We start from the raw sequence: 20,119 nt of genomic DNA, 5'->3' as shown, positions 1-20,119 counted from the left end.
ACAACCAACATCTAATTCTGTGATTTTAGCAGGTCCTTCTCCAACCGAAAACTGGACCTACATTTCTTAAGGGGGTGGATAAGTGGATTTGTATGGCAAGGGATTTTATAACTTGTTGACTAGGGATTACTGAAGACCTCTGTGACTCAGGATGGGGTAAGGAAAAGAAGGGGACATGCCATTTTTGCATTCATATTATGATTTAATATTGTTCTGTGTATTCTAACCATTTATCTGCCAACTAAAACAAAAAAGAGAAGGTAGAATGATCAGGTGTATGACTGACATATTTGACCAACTATAGAGTGAACTAAAAATTACAACTGTTGGGAGAAACCAGGAAGATGGCAGCAAGAATTTAGGAAATATTCATGTTCACAATGCCAACAAAAATTTTGTTTTAACTGCAACAAAGCCAATGATAATCAATGATTTTATGTAAGGAGAGCTGTAAATAGGTCTAGAGTCAACTAACCATCAGACCATATACTTGGATAAAAAAGTGGATACTGTAAGGAGAGACAAAAGGGAGCCTTTATACACTGGTAGGAATGTAAACTAGTCTAATTATATGCATATCAGTATGGAGGCTCCTCAAAAAAAAAATGATCTAACATGATCCAGCTATACCACGCCTAGGTATTTACTTAAAAGACTCCAAGTCATTGTTTCATAGAGATACTTGCACACCAATGTTTAGAACAGTGCTGTTTAAAATAGTTAAATTAGAAAACCAACCTAGGTGTCAAATAAGAGAAGAATGGATAAAGAAAATGAAGTTTGTGTATATACAATTAATTTTTAGAGCCCTAACAAATATTGAACTTAGACCATTTATAGAAAAGTTGGTGCAAGTGGTGATCATTATAATAAGCAAAGTAAGCCAGTCTTCAGAAGACAAATATCACATGTTTTCTCATATTGGTGGTTCCTAGATTGTATATAGATACATGAAATCATATATGGACTGGTGATGGAAATAGAAGTGAAACTAACTAGAGGAACAAAGGGAACTAATGGGGGAGGTAGGAAAGGACATGATCAAAGTACTCATATGACGTGGCCTTATGAAACTCTGTATAATAAAATAATATAAAAAGTTAAAATTTAAGTTTAATACAAATCTAATAAAACACAAAAGAAACAATTGTTCAGAAGGGAACTTACTGTTTCTTCGGAATGGATGTCAGACAACAAAACAGGTTATGATACAGCAAGGTCAAGACACTGTTAGTGAAGCACAGACATACAAGGAACAAAACAAAAATACCCCAGACACAAACCACACTCCAATAATTGCTTAGCCTTTGGTGGATTCTCCCTCAAGCCTTGAACTACACTGAGTTGAGAGCTTAACCTTCCTGTGAAGACACTCTAAGCATAGTTTGGAATGTAGAAGTTATCACTAGGAGAGACTATCTAGGAATTACTGATATAGCTGAAAAATTATAAATATAAGCAAATGTAACATAAATATACCATAAATAGAATATCATCAACATAATTAAAAGGCAAGGGAGAAACTGGGACAAAGTATTTGTATTGTATTTGATCAGCCAAAGGTTAATATCTTTTATGTACAAAGAGATCTTTCAAATCATGGCAGAATAGAAAACAGACACCAGGAGAGGAAAAAGGAATGAGCAAGGCCTAACAGATCACAGACCAGGAACACAGCTGGCTACTAAGCTTGGGCAATGATCTCTGATATTCAGAGAAGTACAAGTTACTAATCCAGTGTACCATCTTCTGTCTACCAAATTAACTAAGTGAAATGCACAACCATGGGAAGGATTTAAGAACACAGGCACATGCATGTTATAGATGGGGGAATCAATCCATTCAAATGTTCTAGAGAAGAGTGTGTCATGCACATCACAGGAACATGTCATTTGACCAGAAAGTCTATTTCTAGAAATTTATCACAACTATAAATTTGAAATATATATATAAAGAATACATATAGGAGGTTTGAAAAAACTCCTATTTATAAGTGGTGTTTAAAAATTAAGATAGAAAATTTACAAAATGATTTGTCATTAATTTATGATACATTTATGCAATAGAATACAACATTGCCATTGACAAGGGTGCTATATCTTTTGGCTGTAACGATACTCATATTGTTAGGTTAAGAAATAAGTCATGGCACAGTTTGTATCTTGTGATCCTATTTTGGTAAAAAATACAAATTAAAAATGTATACCAAGAAAAATTCAAAAGGACATTTAACAATTTTGACTCAACCACTAGGTAATATTTTGAGAAGTCTGAATGTAAGGCAATTTTAATGTTTTCTTCATGTTTACTTGCAATTTCCAATAATGCATCTATAACACTTATGTAACTATCTAGTTATTGAGAAGATAGATGGAACATGAGTAATGAGAACATTTAAATGAGAAATGATATTTAGAAAAGTATTAGGATCTTGTCTGTTAATTTCAGGTATAGTCAATTTAGCATATAGATATGGTAACATATTAGCCTGTTAAATATTATTACAAATTAAGTATATTTTATCATCTGTAATAATAGCTGTTTTATTTATAAGAAATTCCAAACTCTGGTAACAATCATTGGTTATTTAAGAGGAGATAAAATAAGTACATTTAACAAATTTAAAGTGGAGTTCAAAATGTGTACTTGGCTTATATAAAAAAAAAACTTTTATTTATTTTTCTTTATTTATTTGAAAGTGACAGACAGAGAGAAAAAGAGGCAAAGAGATAGAGAATGGGCGCATCAGGGCCTCTAGCCACTGCAAACGAACTCCAGATGCCCCCTTGTATATCTGGCTTACGTGGGTCCTGGGGAATTGAGCCTCGAGCCTCGAGCCTGGAGTCCTTAGGCTTCACAGGAAGCACTTAACTGCTAAGCCATCTCTCCACCCCCACACTTGGCTTATATTTAATGCCATCATGTTGGACATCTGGATAGTGGACATTATTATTTGAGTTGCCAGTCTTCTAATTTACCAGAGTTTAACTTAGTCTGTAAATAGAAAGTTAAAATTTCATTCATTTGTGATCTTATTTTTTTTTAAAGGGGTCCTCTTGTGAGCCTCAATGCCCAGAAATTTTGGTTAATTCAAAGCCTCCATAATCTGCATAAATTAACAAACATCTTTCTGCCTTTTCTTCTGTGATCTTCTTTCCTTTGTTCTCATTTCTTCCTCTCTTTTATCCTTGGCCTCTGTTCTTCCACATCTCTGACTCTACCCTTCTTTTTGCTTTATTCCTGCATTTTTCGTCTTCTTCATTCACTTCCTTCTGTTCTGTCCCTCCTCTCTTTCTTTACTTCTACCATCTTGTTCCCTCTTCCTTTGCTTTTCCTTCTCCCCTACTTCCTCTTGCTCCCTTGTCTTCTTTTTGCATCCCTGTATGTGACAGGTCTATGACACACAGTTGGAGAAAGTGGAAGCTTTTGAGGGCCTGTCTGATTTTTGTAACACCTTCAAGCTCTACCGGGGAAAGACTCAAGAGGACATGGATGATCCATCTGTCATTGGGGAGTTTAAGGTATGTTCTCGAGGATATGTCCCTGGGTTAGCTTCTGGTTGTGTTGAAACACTAAGTGAACAGGGGTGAGAGCAGGGGCTACAACAGTGACTGTGGTGCTGGTGATGTGGCCTTGTGGGTGAGCTGTTGCTGACACAGAATCTAATGGTGGTGGGAGGGTGTTGGGCTGGGTGGTCCCCAGAGGGGTGACTCTACAGCTATGGGAGTAATGGTCATATAGGTTATTGTATTGCTGATAACAATGAAAACAATGAAAACTAATTCCTCATTTCTTTTAGGGTCTCTTCAAAATTTATCCCCTTCCAGAAGACCCAGCTATCCCCTTACCCCCAAGACAGTTCCACCAGCTGGCTGCCCAGGGTCCCCAGGAATGCTTAGTCCGTATATACATTGTCCGAGCATTTGGCCTACAACCCAAAGACCCCAACGGGAAGGTAATATTTCTGGAACCCTTGGTTCCCTGAGAATAGCAGGCCTGGTATAAATGGCCTATGGAATGTGGATATAGTATCTGCTCCAGGGAGCTCTCAGTGATCCCGAGAATCCAGAGTCACAGGTAGATCTGAAGATAGCTTCATCTGGGACCTACTTCTTCAGGAGGTCAGCCAAGGCTAGAGTCAGTATAGAACACAGAAAAATGGGGAAGATTTGTAGGAAGAAATATGACTTGTCAGGATATATGGTTCTGGTAGGTTTGAAGGGAAGAGAAAGTAGGCTTTTAAGAGAAGTCCAGAGTGTAATGGAAATTTGAAAGAGGATTGCTTCATTTGTGCTTAGAACTGGGCTGAGACATACCATTAAGTAGGGTGACAGTTTGAGGCTGGCACTGGATTTTGCAGGATTTCAGTGCTGGGTAGGAAGAGGTGCAGGGACAGGAGAGATGGGACCAGTGACTGTTGTGCTTGGCCATGTGAACTGAAGCCAGGAACATTTGTCCTATTGATCTTCTGTTCCTCATTGGCCATTAGTGCCAATTTTTAACTTGGGTTTCTTTTTCTTTTTTTTTTTTTTTGGTGGGGGGTTTCTAGGTAGGGTCTCACTCTAGCCCAGACTGACCTGGAATTCCCTATGCAGTCTCAGGGTAGCCTTGAACTCAAGGTGATCCTCCTACCTCTGCCTCCAGAGTGCTGGATTAAAGGTGTGCACCACCACACCTGGCTCTGATTTTTAACTTTTGAATTACTATTGCATTAAAATATTATTTATCTTAATTGATGAATTTTTAGATCTTTCTTTATATTTTGTACCTGAAGTGAGAGATAGCACTCACCTTAATCCTTGCCAGAGATGGAGTTACAGGGGAGGCAATCGGTAGGGGACAGAGGAGAGCTAGAAAGAGAGAGGGGAAAGCAGAGGCCAGAGTTTAGAAGTACAAGGCTAAAGCCCATTCTTGCTTCCTTATACAGGTTCTGTGGGTGTCCCTGAGGTGGTAGGTAGAAGCCAAGGTGTCCTAGCCCCATAACCCTATCTATCAAGGGTGAGGAGTCATATGATCTTGGGGCAGTGTGGAACAGTATTCAGCCTGGGTGGTGGTAGGGACATCCAGGATACTCCTATTGTCCTTCCTTATCTCCTTCAATCCCAGCACTGTGAGGTTGCTCTCTGGCCCCAGATGCTTATATATGATGACTGAGGTCCACTGCTGCTCATGTAGTGTCCTAAAGATGGCCTTAGGATATTCTAGGCAGATAAATTATGACTATTTCTGGCCCTTTCTACCTGTGGGAGCAGAAGTCTCAGAGAAGACCCCCACTTGGCCTGCTTCCTTGGCATATATCTTATGTGTATGAGGGTGGGGCTCCAACCCCCTCTGACTCTCCCAGTAGGGCAGTGACTCAGGAATATGGGGAACTTAAGCTCCCCTTCTCACTGCTGGAACAGAGTTATGAAGACCTGTGGGGTTGTGTGCTATAGTGTGGAGTGTTGTGTAATGCTGGATGGGTTCTGCCCTGACTGGACACAGTCTACATCACAGCTTCTTGATGGCCTTAGGAAGCCAGGGGACTCAAGAGTCCCACAGACACATGACCCAGTGATTCCACTAAGTATTTCTGTGCCCTTCTCCAGTGTGACCCTTACATCAAGATCTCCATTGGGAAGAAATCAGTGAGTGACCAGGACAACTACATTCCCTGTACCCTGGAGCCTGTATTTGGAAAGTAAGTGGGAAATGGCTTGGTCTTGGGCAGAGGGGAAGTCTGGACAATGCACAGTTCAGTGGTTTGGTCATGAGACTTTGAGGTGAGGAAGACTGATGGCTATCTCTGTAGCACCTGCAGAAGCTTGGCGTTCACTTACATATCATGTAGCATATCAGATTCACACACTGGCCTCTGTTTGCTTAATTGAAGTTGCTCTGTATGGGGACAGTCCTGTCAGTGGTGATCTACAACCCAGATGGGGTTAGGGGTGGATGGAGAGTGGAGACAGAAGCTGTTTATTAAGTTCTGGTGGTTGGCACAAAGCCACAGGCTAGTGGTGATGGGCAGCGGATGGGTATGCATATGCACATACCAAGAGCAGATGGAATGCTGAGATTAAATACGAAAATATACCCATCCCATTCTCATTCCTTCTCACCTCCCCCAAATCATGGTCCAAAGCTGGCATGCCAGGTGCTTCTAACCTTCTTAAATCATAGCAAAGACTCAACAGCATACGAAATTATCACAAAGTTTTTTTTTTAATTTTTTAAAATTTTTATTAGATATGGGCATATTTAGTATGTAAAGAACACATGTTGGTACCATCCTTTCCCTCCTTCCTGCCCCTTTTCTGAAGAGGCCTTCCTCATTGGGGATGCAGATCAACCCCAAGGGCATTGTGGATCAGGCATTATGGGTGGGGGAGAGACAATGTCCATGCAAAATGTCCCAACTTGTGGTTCTAACAATCTCATAGTTTGTTTTTTTTTTTTTTTAAAACATAATGGTTTCTGCAGTCCAGGCTGGCCTCAAACTCACTGTGTAGCTGAGGATGACCTTGAAATTCTGATTCTCCTGTCTCTACCTCCAGGGTGCTGGGATTACAAGTTTGTAACACCATACCTGGTTTATGCAGTTCTGGGGAGGGAACCCAGGGCTTTCTGCTTGCTAGGCAAGCATTCTATCTACTGAGCTACTTGCCAAGCTTTGTACCCTTTTATCTTAAAACAGCAGAGATTTATTTTCTCAAGATTCAGGAGGTTGAAAGTTCATAAGTGTGGTGTGGGTAGCACCAGGTTCCTTTGAAAGCCCTAGGGTAGCTTCTTTGCCTCTTCCAAGCTTCTCTGGTAGTTCTAACTCAGTTTCCCTGGCTAGAAGTTGCATCACTCTGATTTCTCTCTGCTTGAGAGCATGTATGACTCCAAAACAGCCACATAACTGAAAAGTTTTATCCCAGCATGGAAGGCAAGTTCCCCACAGCTGTATAGATGGGGTCTCCAGCTGTGTTCTTATCTGCCAATGTCTTGCAAACCCACTTATTGTGTGGGTTGACCTTTCCCCCTCACCCTCCAGTGGACACTGTGGTAGGCAGATGTCTTCTGCTCACTTTAATCCCAGCAACTTATAAAGCCCTGCTGCCCTCCATGCAGCTCGGAGTACTGGGATGGCTCCGGGGAGCGCCCTGCTCCTGGCCGGCCCATGGGGCCGGAAGTGTGGGGGTATGGATGGAGGGGCTCTTCTGCTCTCTGCCCTGCTTAGTGTATGTTCTTCTGCCCACATAGACAAGCAAGTGGCTCTGCAGAGGCAGGGCTAGGCAAGCTCGTGCTGGTGAGGGGTCCATCCTTGTGCTGTCTGTCCCTGTCCTGGTACTCTCTGGAGGGAACAGGTTTCCTAAGCTGATTTCCTTCTCTGAGGATACTTTCAGAAGCTCCCAGAGACACCACTGTGCCCCGCTCATTAGCCATTGACTCCCCACATCCTCAGATGGTCTAGTTCTTGCTTTCAGGCTGTTAGACCCCTTTGAGGCTGTAAGCAGATTGTCTCCAGACTGGCCTCTAGGAAGCCCTATCTACCTCATGACAAATGTTCCTTCATGCCCATCCTCGAAGGATGTAACTTCCCCAAGCATAGCTCTGGCTGCCCTCCTGCTGCTTGAGACACCTGAACATGAATTGCGCAGCAGGTTCATGGCTCCCTCCTGCAGGTGTCCATCACATGGGGAGGAGGGAACACCTTGACCTCTGTGGTGGCTGCCTGCTGGCTGAAACTCTGTAGGAGGTGTCTCCCCAAAAAGATTTGCACACACCATCCTTCCTTTCTACCCTGGAAGTCAGCGTGGAGCCTCCCAACTCCAGAGGCAGGTCCTGGGCCATCCCCTTGGTCAGTTCCAGAGCTGTGGCCACCTGGCTCTCTCTTGGTACCATGACAGAAACTTCAGTTTCAATATTCTGTTCCATCTTATTCATCCATCCTGGGTTCCATTGTACAGGCTCCTGCCATGTGCCAACTCTGGTGACACATGACACGCACTCAGGTCCTCGAGCATGTCCAGTACAGCCGCATTGTGGATGACATGCTGTAGAAGTGAGGGGAGACTTGAGGAGGGTGGCCTGTCTGGGATGGCTTTGAGTCCTGCTACTTGACTTCCCCCTGGGGTGGGTCCTAATGTTGGGCCTTGCTGCAGGATGTTTGAGCTGACCTGCACACTGCCTTTGGAGAAGGACCTGAGAATCATGCTATACGACTACGACCTCCTTTCTAAGGACGAAAAGATCGGAGAGACAGTCATTGACCTGGAGAACAGGCTGCTGTCCAAGTTTGGGGCTCGCTGTGGCCTTCCACAGACCTACTGTGTGTAAGTGCCTGGGCCAGTTTGCTTCCCAGCAACTGCTCACTCTGATTCTGAGCATTGGGTTGAGCCCAGTGAAAGACTCATTGCTTCCACCCCACAGATGAGTAAACAAAGGCTTGTAAGTCGTAGAATTAGGATTTGGGCCTGTGTGTCTGGCTCTCTATCATGTTGATACAACCCAGACCTCTGCAATGCACACCAAGGTCTTCAGGTGGCTGAGCCCTTGGTAAGAGAGAGGGAAGACAGGAGGGAGGGAAGGAAAGGAGACAGAGAGTGGGACACATGGACTCTAGCTGGGCCTGAGAGGGTCACGTGACTGTCAGGGGAATCTGTGTACTGATAACACCTTCCTTCAACAGTCTTGAGTCCTTTTTGGGTATGGTTCTCTAGTTGTAGAAATTGGAAGAAATTCAATACATATTTCAGTCCTTTGCTCTTTGTGCCTAAGTTTCTTCCTCTGTTAAATGGAAATGATAAACTATCAGAACAAACATAGACTATAAACCTGAAGGGTGGGTGTGGGGTACACAGACCATTAAAAGCCCTTCTGCTGTGTTTCCTTGGAGTGGTTCATCTTTGTCTTGTACTTCGGCCTCAGCTCTGGACCAAACCAGTGGAGAGACCAGCTCCGCCCCTCCCAGCTCCTCCACCTCTTCTGCCAGCAACACAGGGTCAAGTCCCCTGTGTACCAGACAGACCGTGTCATGTTTTGGGAGAAGGAATACACGATAGAGGAGATAGGTGAGCTTCCATGTGATCCTTCGCCCCCAACATCATGATGGGATCTCTGTCTTTCTTGTCAGGCTGTCTCCTGCCAGGAAGGCCTAAGTGGACCTAGCTTACATCAGCAGGGTGAAGGCGTGACCATGACATCATTGTGCAGGTCAAAAATCAGGGTAGAACCAGGGTTAGAACTCTGCTTGTGCCATGGTAGGACCATCTGAGGGCAAGATTTGGGTGAGTTTAAAAGTCATAGCTTGGGGTACATCCCCTTGAGCTGTACTAGCTGGCTAGCTTGACCTTGGCATACCGACCCTACTCCCATGTGCCTAAGCATCCAAAGGGCAGCTAAGAGGACCTTCCGTGGCCCTCGCCCTGCCCTTGGCTCTGCCTGATATTGGTGGCTGAGACTGCCACATGCTCTCCATGTGTCTGAGATGCCCACAGGCCTGTGTCGCCCACCCAGAGCAGCTCAGACTCCCTGAGGTGTTTACAGGCCCAGCTGGCCCCTTGCCTCCTGCTCATTGTGGAGATGTTTGATGTCAGGGCTGGTGCCGAGGTTATAAAAGGAAACGATGACTTTGATGCCCTGGGCTCCACCCCCTCTCCTTGCTGTTTTCCTGACTCTCCTGGGTCATGAGCCAGGATCAACCATGAGGAATATGTGTCTGGTTTAGGGGGAGTCTCATTTCCTCTAAGGGTACCCGCTACTCTGTGACCAGGACTCATGATCATAAAATTGGAAGGCCAGCATCTGCCTCACTTTACAGATGAGGCCACTGGGGCCAGATGTGGTTAGCAACTTGCCCAAAGTCACCAGCCAGCCTAGCAGAGCCACATGACTGGCTCTGCAGTGTCACACCTCTTCTTTGGGGTCCCTATTAAAGTGGGTAGGTCTAGTCTGATGGGTGATACTTGTGCATATGTATGTGTGTGCATGTGTGTGTGCATGCATGTGTGAATCTGTGCTGGGTGCACATGGGCACATCCGAGTATATGCACCTGGTGTGTACTTGTGTGAGTGAATGTGTGTGTGTGTGTGTGTGTGTGTGTGTGTGTGTGCGCATGCATGCGTACATGTGCACCTTTTGCAGTGAAAGTCTTTGCCACGAAGGCTAAGTATTTTTTTGCTTGCTGATGGGCCAGGCTTCTCCCCATCCATGGCACCTGTCCCTGCACTGTCCCCTGGCAGGCAAGAGCTGCCCTTGGGAAATGGGACAGGGAAGAAGCATGTGGTCCAAGCTGCCTGCTGCCTTTGTGTGGGACTCTGGAGCCTTTGGGCTTCACATTTGTAAAATAGGGTTAGCAGCAGTACTCAGCTTCCAGGGTCCTAAGAAAGTGTGCCGCTACTTACGACAAGCAGCAAGTATGCTCTGTGCAGTGTTTGCTGTGACAGTAGCTGGCGACATTAGCAGAGCAACTTATGAGAACCAGAGCATAGTTCTAGCTGCACCAAGATGCCACATGTGGGGAAACAGTTGCTGAGGCTCAGGATTTGGAGCCGTCAGGGAGGGCTCTCTGGAAAGGGGAGGTTTTGGCAGACAGAGAGTTGAATGGATAAAAAATAAGAACTGGTGACAATTGAGGCTGTGGGGTTAGGGGTTCCCCATGGCCCTCAGGAGTTCCACTCAATCTTCAGAGGTCTCTCATGCCCTCAGCTTTTGTTTGTCCTATCTCTGAGACAGAGGCTGGTAGGCTCCCAAACCCACACTTGGGTCCTGTGGAGGAGCGCCTGGCCCTGCATGTTCTTCAGCAGCAAGGCCTGGTTCCTGAGCATGTGGAGTCGCGGCCCCTCTACAGCCCTCTGCAGCCAGACATCGAGCAGGTAGGCCCTCAATCGCTGGGCCCTGGAACCCTTAAACCACAGCCTGAGGAACCTGAACGGCAGAGACCCCATGGGAGATGTGTTCACTCCCTCTGTGACCCTTCTCATCACAGTGGAAGTTATCACCACAGTCCATCTACATGGAGTCTCAGTGCCTGGCCTCCTTGCTCCTCTCTAAAATCTCAGTGCCTAGGAAGCATGTCTGCCATCTGCTTCAGCCATGTGCAGGCCTGGCTCTGGCTTCTCTCTGGCCTTCTGAAGCCTTTCTGTTACTCCATGGCCTCAGGGTGTCCCCTGTCTCTGCCATGGTCTTTGACTCAGATCTCACTTGTGCTGGGTCACTGCAATGGTCAGATCAGATGTTTAGTACTGTAGAATAGCAGTGGTCAGCAGGAGTGACCTGTCCTGTGGAAGCAAAGCAAGTCTGGAAACCTGGAAAGTGGCAGCCAGGCTGCCCGGAGGAGGTGGTTTCAGAGCTAGGATTTGGAGGATGAGAAGAGGAGGACAGGCCAGGGGAAGTTCTGGGGATGATTTTGGGAGAAGCAAGTTTTTTCTCTGCCCTGTGTGGCCTCCAAAGCAGCTGGAGTTAAAAGCCTGTGCTGTGACCCTGAGGTGTGACTGAACCAAGTTATTTTGCTCTGTGGGGAGGCGGACATGACAAAAATCATCCTTGGCTTGTGGAAAGGTTGGGACTTCTGCCTAGGAGACACTAGCCCTTGTGACCAAACCCCAGTCGCTGGCCACTGTGACAATGCATACATCATCCCCTGTGCACGGAAGTTTGGCTCATAGGTCACGGTCTCTGAGCAGCTGGCTCAGGTCTGTGCCTGCGGGTCAGTAGTCCCTTCTCTGCAGTTAGGTCTGTGGCACCTTGTTTAAGACCTCTCACCTCCAGGGCATTGAACCACTTCCTGGCAGCCCTGTGTTTCATTTCTTCTGGCCTGTTCCCCAGGTGTGTGCATGAGTGCCCAGTAACTGAGGTGAGATGAAAAGGGTGGTGTGCAAGCAGTGGCTCTTGTCTCCACAGGGGAAGCTGCAGATGTGGATTGACTTGTTTCCAAAGGCACTGGGCCGGCCTGGACCTCCCTTCAACATTACCCCACGGAAAGCCAGAAGGTAACGGGTCTAGCGACAGGCTTCACCTGGGCTGGAATCAGGAGGATCACAGCCGTGGTGGGAGGGACAAGGGGTGGCCCATTGGCAAGACTTTGGACCAGCGGGGTCAGAGCACAGCCTGGCCAAGCTTCTAGCCAGGCAGGCAACAGGACTCCTTGGAGGAGTTGGCTGCTCATTTAAGCACATTCCAGCTTCTGGTGGGAACTTTTGCGGATTTCAGTCACTTTGTCCCCACCCCAGGTTTTTCCTGCGCTGTATTATCTGGAACACCAAAGATGTGATCCTGGATGACCTCAGCCTCACAGGGGAGAAGATGAGCGACATCTACGTGAAAGGGTAGGAGCCATTGCCTTGTGCTTGGGCCAGCTCACAGGGTCTGCTCTGCTGCCTGCGGAATTCCACAGTGAGCAGTGGAGTGGGAAGGGAGGATAGCAAGCCTCCATGTGGGGGACTCACGTTCACCTTTGGGGAACCATCTCATGCCAGAGTTCTCTGAGCTAAAGTGACAAGGATCAAGTATGCCTCTGAGGGTTGGCTGAGACACTAGGGTAGTTTCCCATGTATGGAGATTTCGTGGGAGTTCCATGTATTCTGTACCAGGTTTGCTCATCTTCACAATCCCTCATGGGCCCAGGGGGAGGCTTCACAACCATGGTGCACGTCTGTGGGTAATGTCCTGTAATGCATGTGTTCTGCTGACTGGCGGGCCTCGAGCTCATGAGGAATGTCCTCCTGTGTATGTGGCCAGCTGGATGGTGGGCTTTGAAGAACATAAGCAGAAGACAGATGTGCACTACCGCTCCCTGGGCGGCGAGGGAAACTTCAACTGGAGGTTTGTGTTTCCCTTTGACTACCTGCCAGCTGAGCAAGTCTGCACTGTGTCCAAGAAGGTGAGTGGCCCTTCGGGCCAGTGAGATTTCCACCACTGTTGTCATCACCCAAGGCATCATTACATTCCTACAGCTCCCTCTCCTGCTCTCGTTACCTGCAAGGATACCACTTCCATCTCTGTATCCCACTTCTTCCTCTTCATTGCCATCACCAGTGTTACTGCCTCCAGGGCTATTGACCTCCCTCCTCCCAGAACCACACACTACACATTCATCATAGCGAGCTAAGTTCAAATCCCATGGCTACTGCCTGTCTCCTACTCCAGACATACAAAGTGATAGGGAGGGTCTTGGAGTCTGAGGGAAGGAAGTAGGGAACTCAGCCTGGCCACGGCAGGGACACTCCATCAGAGGGCAGGTCTGACTATGGGACTGGGATCTCCAGAGGTCATCTCTCACAGCTGTGTATGGGGCCTGTGATGACTGTTTGGGCTGGATAGTCGCTGGGGAGACTCACACCTTCTAGGCCTGACATGTTATCCTCTTTCATATGCCCCTTTCTCTGCTCTAGGATGCATGTACCTGGGGAGACAAGCAAGCATCAGCCAGCATGGATGGGTGGGTTCTTAGCAGCATCTAGCCTAGGTCTCACTCTGTACCCTTGAAATAGACCAAGTCCAAGGGCAACATCTAATCTGTGCTATACTAGGACTGTCCTTTGGGACCAACCATCAGAAGAATTCAGCCACTCAGCAAGCCACATACATGCTGGGACATTTTTCAATGTACAGGGGCACTGTGTGTGCATGTGCATGTGCATGCAGTCCCTGCAGGGCTGGCAGGAGGAGGGCTCCTTGATGCTTGCCACCCCTCTCCTCCCTCCTGACACCAGTGGCCACCTGAGAGTGCTTGCCTGTGCCAGGGGCACATGCCTGTGTGTTCAAGTCCTTGGCTTGATTTCCATCCAAAGGTAGCTCAAACTCCCAGCCTCACACCCTGGGTGACCCCTCTTTCTCTATGACTGGCCATGTGGCTTTGTGGAGGGAGCTTCATATGCATTTGGCCATCCCTGACTTCTCTTCATTGCATCCTTTCTGCCTGATCCTTCCCAATCCCCAAACAAAGACTCATTTGCATGTTAGAGAAACCAAAATGTCCCACCAATATTCAGAAACCACCAAAGCAAATAAAGCATGGATCAAACCAGGGCACGGGTACTCTTCCATTCAGGGATTGCTGCATGGGACCCTCCAGGAAGCCAAATTGAGTAATAATGTTGTGGGAAGGTCCAGGAGAACCCAGGCTGTCTGTAGGTTTGATTTTGCTTGCCTTTCTTCAGTGTTGGTCTTTCACAAGCGTGTTTTCCTAACAAGTAGATGCTGCATCTGTCTGACAGGCTATATCAAGCATGGCTGCCCCTTCCCCTTGGCTATGGACAGGGAGGGTGAGGCTCGAGCAGAACAGAGCAGAGGGCATACCATCTCTGTGGCTCACCTAACCCTATTAGATTAGGGGCTGGGGATGGATGGAAAAGAAAACTGAGGCAGAGAGATGCACATTGAGTACTTGGACAACCCTTCATGTGACAGGTGGGAATTTGGCAAAGGGCTTTCTGTGAAGTCCCAGGAGAACCTGGCATTGTGGCAGGTGAATGGAACACATGTGGAGATGGATGGAAAGGGTAGGGTGGCTGCATGCTTATTGAGACACCAACACAGTCACATGGAGGAGGGAAAGGGGTGGGACAAGAGCTACTTGGTGGCAGAAAAATGTCACCTGGCAGTTCTGAGGGCCTGGCTGAGGTGGCTTTGCTCTGGCATCTTTGGAGTAATTTCGTGTCTACATGGAAGGCCATGGAAAGGAAGGCCAGCTGAGTGGAGCACTTAGGAGTTCTGACAGAGGAGCTGAGAACACAGGAAAGGCTTGATGCAAGGAGGAGAGGCCTGTGGGGAGCAGTGAAGAGGAGGAAGAGCACCCAGGAGTGAGGGAGAAGCGCGGCTGGGGACAAAGGAGGCGAGCTCATGGGCGGAGAGCAGCTGGAGGCAGGGTGGAGGAGAAGAGATGAAGGAGAAGCAAACCAGGTGGCTCTGGAGGCCACCAGGAAGTGGGGGCCAGCAGGCACCTCTGCAGGACAGGGACCCTGTGAGGCAGGTGGAGCCATATCCACATCTGGGCATAACCCATTAGCTGGTCAGAGTGCAAGGGGTTGCACAGGCCCTGAGCTCCTGGAGCCTGCTGCAGAGGCAGCCCTCTGCCTGGGGTTTAGGGCCTCTAGCAGGCATGCAGGTCCTCCAGGGACCCCATTAACCAGACGAGACTGTCGTAAAGTTACAAGGTCTCCTTTCATCCCAGTGTTTTGAACCACCGCTGGCTGTTCCGCCAGGCTCCCCACCTGGAGCCCAGCACACCCACGAGGGCATGCTTGCTCGGCAGGCCCCCACCCTGCAAATAAACAGCTAGTAAAAGGGCCCAGGCCTGGAGCATAATGAGCGCCTGGGACCTGGGGGGCTCATTCCCCAGGCTGAGCCCCCACCCAGCTGCTCCCACCAGGGGCCGTTTGAACCTCAGGCTCATTACTGAGCCAGTAAACCAGCCTGCTGAGGAATGGTGGCTGGGCTGCTGGCTGTAAAAGCCGGCAAGAGGAGGGAGGCACCTGCAGGAGGCTGGGCCAGGCCAGCAGGAGGAGGGAGGCTCAGACAGAGGGGTGACCTGAGTCAGCTGGGACCTGCATGTTTGCACCAACCTAGGCAGAAGCCAAGGATGGGGCTGGGTGTGGTGATGGTTCCTCATGGGCAGCGGCCATGGTGTTTGGTTAGGGAGCTCTGTAAGATCCGTGTCACTGTGCTCAGAGGCTGGGATAGCCTCACATGACAGCCTGGGCTGGCCAACAAGGTCAAGTTTAGGGGACATGTTAGCTACTTTCTTCATTGTTGTGACTAAACGTTTGATAGAAACAACTTGGAGCTTCTTTTGGCTCATGGTTTAAGGGGAGATGGTTCATCATAGTAGGAAGGCCTGGCATTGTGGCTTTATGATATGGGGGTGTGAGTGGTAGCTTGTTATGTCACCCCAGAACTAGGAAGTGGAGAGCAGGGGTGTTGGCACTCTGCTTGCTTCCTATTTTGTCTCTCCTTATTCAGTCAGGGACTCTAGACATGGGACATGCCATCCACATCCAGGGTGGGTCTTCCCTCCTCAGTCAAACCTTTCTGGAAATGCCCTCACAGACATGCTTAGAGGTGTGTGATTCTAAATCCAGTCAACTTGACAATGAAAATTAGCCATCACAGTGGGCAGCTGAGGCCAGGCATACTTGAGGTCAACTGGTCTCTCTAGTTCTGACTTCCCAAACTTTCCCTGGACACTTGGGTATAGGTCTCAAGACTGAACCCCCACTGTTTGTGATGACGGTCAGAATGTTTCTCCCACTGCCACCTGCTCAGAGAGCCATGACAGCTCTTCAGGTTGAGGGTGGAGGGAACCAGAGGCTGATCTCACCCTATATTCCTCAGCTGCCTGGTTCCAGGGCAAGCTGTTTTGTAGGTGGTAGAAGACAGAAACACTTCTCCTCCTACCACTGGGCAGGCTCTGGAAGCAGAGGTGGACTGACAGGGTTGGGGGGCAGAGCTGGGGGCCCTGTCCCACTACCAGCTCCTTACTACAAAGTGCCATGGTTCCTTCCAGTGACAGCTGGTGGTCAGGAACCCCAGGCTCACTCTGCCAGCACACATGCCCCTGAGACCACAACTGTGGTGCCAGGTTTAAGGCTGAGAAGAGAACCCTAGAACTTAACTGCCTGGGTTTGAATTCCAGCTTGTCAGTTCCTGTCCTGTGTCCTTGGTCATGCTGCATGCTTTGGGTTACTCAGGTGGCCTCTATCTGAGTTGTTGGATCAATAATGAATTTGTAGTGGAAGAAGGTTGGTACATAGAAAGACAATATTGTATTATTATGCTTATGATTGTTATTATTTGAGACAGGGTCTAATGTTGTCTTGGCTTACCTCTAACTTTCTATATAGCCAAAGATGACTTTGAACTTCTGATTCTCCTGCTTATACCTCCCCAGTACTATGATTACAGGCATGTGCCATTATGCCGTATTTATGTGGTGCTGGGGATTAAACTCAAGTTTGCAAGCGTTTACCAAGTTAACAACTGAGCTACATTTGCAGACACATTTCTTTCTTTCTTTCTTTCTTTCTTTCTTTCTTTCTTTCTTTCTTTCTTTCTTTCTTTCTTTCTTTCTTTCTTTCTTCCCTCCCTCCCTCCCTCCCTCCCTCCCTCCCTCCCTTCCTCCCTCCCTTCCTTCCTATTTCTTTTCTGTCTATCCTTTCCTTTTTCTTTCTTTTTTGATGTTGGTATTAATTCCAAGACCTCCTGCATGCTAGGCAAGTGACCTACCACAGAACAACCTCAGCCTCTAAAATTATTATTAAAGGGGTAAGCCTTAGTTCGGCAAAGTTCTCTAATTCATGCCAGACTCAGTTCATCATCCGTAAAATGGGAAAGGTCACCTTGGCTTTGAGTACTGGGAAGCTGAAAGAAGCCATTTTAGGGGAAGTGAGGTTCTTTCACTGGATCCCGAGTACTGCCTGGTAGGATCTACATTTATTTTCCAGTCTTCTTGCCAAGACTTGCCTCAGGTGGGATGGGGGGACACAGTACTCTGAATTCTCTTTCTGGCAACATTCCAGGCTGGAGGGACTAGGAAAGTCTATGGCTTTGGACAAACTTCTGTAACCTTACTTCTCCATTCCTCCTCTGGGTCAGGATGCCTTTTGGAGACTGGACAAGACTGAAAGCAAAATCCCAGCATGTGTGGTCTTCCAGATCTGGGACAATGACAAGTTCTCCTTTGATGACTTTCTAGGTGAGTCCCACTTCTGTTATTTTCAGAACCCTTCCCTGTGTTTGAACCCCTGGGAAGTCCAATGGAGCCCATGTCTCCAGATCTGGGGAAAGAATGTGACATGGAGAAGTACTGGGATGATCGGGGTAGTCCACAGTTAGGCTTCCAGCAGATGTGAGCACTGGGCCACAATGATGAGATGTACTGGCCATCACAGCTGGCTAGCCTCACACTTGGCAGCATGTTTCCAGCTCCCCCAACCTGGGCAGACTGAATCCAAAAATCAAGTGCTCAAGTCACCACTCATCCTTGTGTCCAAGTGACTGACATAATGAACAAACATAGGCTCCTTCACCTCCATCTCACCTGGGGCTCTGGCAGACAGATTGAGAAACCAAGCTGGCATGCAGGGAGCTATGCCAAAGGATGGGACATGGGGCCAAGGAGGAAGGGATGGTGTAGGCTGGGCTGGGAGAGGATTGGATTAGTAATAGCCCTGTCATGATGGGAAAGGTTAATGCTATCAAATATAGTATATCCATACATAAGCTATTATTCACCCACAAAAAGAAGTGAGATATGGTAGCTCCACATTACAAAATGGGTGAAAGTGCCAGAAGCCAGTGGAAGAAAGAAATACTGCATAGCTTCACACCTATGAAATGCCCACATTCGACAACTCTAGAGAGGAGTAGATTAGTGGAGAGTTGGAGAGTGACAGGGTAGTGTAGCAGTGACCTTATCACTGCTGAGACAAAGCACCAAACCAGAAGCAGCTTGTAGAATAAAAGGGCTTATTTCTGCTTGCAGTTTTGAGGGGAAGCTTTATCATGGTGGGGAATAAAACATGGCAGGAACAGGGACCTGGCTTACATCATCACATATGAGCAGGGAAGCAGCAGCAAATGTGAGTTGGCTCACACCAGCAAGGGGGTTAGACTAAAATCCCAAGGCCCACCCCTGTGAACACCTCCTCTAGCAAGGCTCCACCAGCTGGGGAAAGTACAAGGCTTAATCACAAACACATGAGGCTATGGGGGATATTTTCCATTCAAACCACCACGGGAGGCCATGCTGATAGACAGAGGCTGTGTTTCCTGGCCGATACAAATATTCTGGAATTAGATGGTGCTTATAGTCAGTCACACAGCTTTGGGCATAGCTAGCATTGCACACTTGAAGATGGTTGGAGTGGTATGCTTTGTGTTCTGAACTCATGAGAATGGCAGCCCAGGAAGTCAGCAGCCCTGGCTCTGCACCCTGCTCTGCTACCTGGGAGCAAGGGCTGTCTATTGTGGATAGGTCACTGAAACCCTCTTGGGTGGCCTCTGGCTTGATGGGGGCATGTCTTTGCAGAGCTCTTGGCCCCTGCAAGGATAGCTGCCTGCCCATGGACTGGTCTTGACCCCAATCCTCCTAAATCTACCACCCCTGGCCTGAGTGTGGCACACAGAATAGATGGTTGCTCCAGGAATTCTTTATGAAAGAATCAGGCATAAAACTGATTGTATCAAAATGAATTTTGTTATTTTATCTTTTATTCTATATAGGATTTCTATAGGAAAGTTAGAAAAACATAGATAAATAATCCCTCTTTTCTTAATCTCATCATCTAGGGATAACTAGACATATACTATTAAACTATATGCTATCTCAGATGTAAACAAATTCCATATGTTGTATACCTTTATATGTGCATCCATTATGACACATATGTATCATTCAGATATGTAGTATATGAATGGGTTTGTATTACAGTTTTCTCTCCTCATTTTAGTGTTTCAAGGAATGTTTAGGGAAGCTTAGGATTTTGAAGGCATCCTTTCTAGCCATCCACACTGGTGCCCACATCACCACACTGATAGATCTCATTTTGCTTGGTTTATCTGCTGGAAGATATTGGGGCCATCTTTAGCTTCCCCACCATCAGTGACATTCCTAGGCATCCATCTTTAGGCCATTGATTATGGCTTTCCTTCACCCTAGGAAGTCAGGATTCATTAAGAGTCTGCACATTTTCACAAGATACTCTATATTATTGGTTATTTCTTTTCATGGTTTTGATATGATCATTTTGTCTTACTGGTTTTCAGAGTTTTGTATATGTTAAGGATACAATGCGAATAATGTCTCCCAGTTTTTCATTTGAGTTTTGAACTTTTATGAAATCTTTTTATTTGTAGACTTTATTCTTTATGGAACAAGGTTTTAGGAAATTATTTCAAAAAGAAAATAGATTTTTTTCCTGAGTGATAAAACAGCTTTAAAAACAAAGAAACAAGCATATTCCTTACTTGTAAAAATAAAACTTAAACCATTAGCAAGTAATATATTTAACCCCATTGTTTCTCCAACTTTAGACCATGTTTTTAATTATGTTTTATAGCTTCTGAATATTTATTTATTCCTTTTTCATTTCAAAAGTAATAGTAAAATACCTATAATATCACCATCCAGAGATAATCTATGCTTCCATGTAT

General features: G+C 46.9%; 1 protein-coding gene across 10 annotated transcripts in view; it reads left to right on the top strand.

Moving 5' to 3' along the window:
* Positions 1-20,119, top strand: part of Dysf (dysferlin) — a 258,409-nt gene that overhangs the window by 229,459 nt on the left and 8,831 nt on the right. For all 10 annotated transcript variants that reach the window (XM_045151445.1, XM_045151441.1, XM_004668296.2 and 7 more), the window contains 10 exons: positions 3,393-3,521; positions 3,800-3,955; positions 5,589-5,680; positions 8,130-8,300; positions 8,896-9,038; positions 10,703-10,842; positions 11,870-11,958; positions 12,199-12,294; positions 12,707-12,848; positions 17,561-17,660. In XM_045151445.1, coding sequence (XP_045007380.1) covers positions 3,393-3,521; positions 3,800-3,955; positions 5,589-5,680; positions 8,130-8,300; positions 8,896-9,038; positions 10,703-10,842; positions 11,870-11,958; positions 12,199-12,294; positions 12,707-12,848; positions 17,561-17,660 — 1,258 coding nt within the window. The remainder of the gene's footprint in view (positions 1-3,392; positions 3,522-3,799; positions 3,956-5,588; positions 5,681-8,129; positions 8,301-8,895; positions 9,039-10,702; positions 10,843-11,869; positions 11,959-12,198; positions 12,295-12,706; positions 12,849-17,560; positions 17,661-20,119) is intronic.

Source organism: Jaculus jaculus, chromosome 6, assembly GCF_020740685.1.
Source record: "Jaculus jaculus isolate mJacJac1 chromosome 6, mJacJac1.mat.Y.cur, whole genome shotgun sequence".
Classification (NCBI taxonomy): domain Eukaryota; kingdom Metazoa; phylum Chordata; class Mammalia; order Rodentia; family Dipodidae; genus Jaculus; species Jaculus jaculus.
Note: the sequence above shows the minus strand (reverse complement) of the source record. Positions and strands in the feature narration are given on the sequence as shown.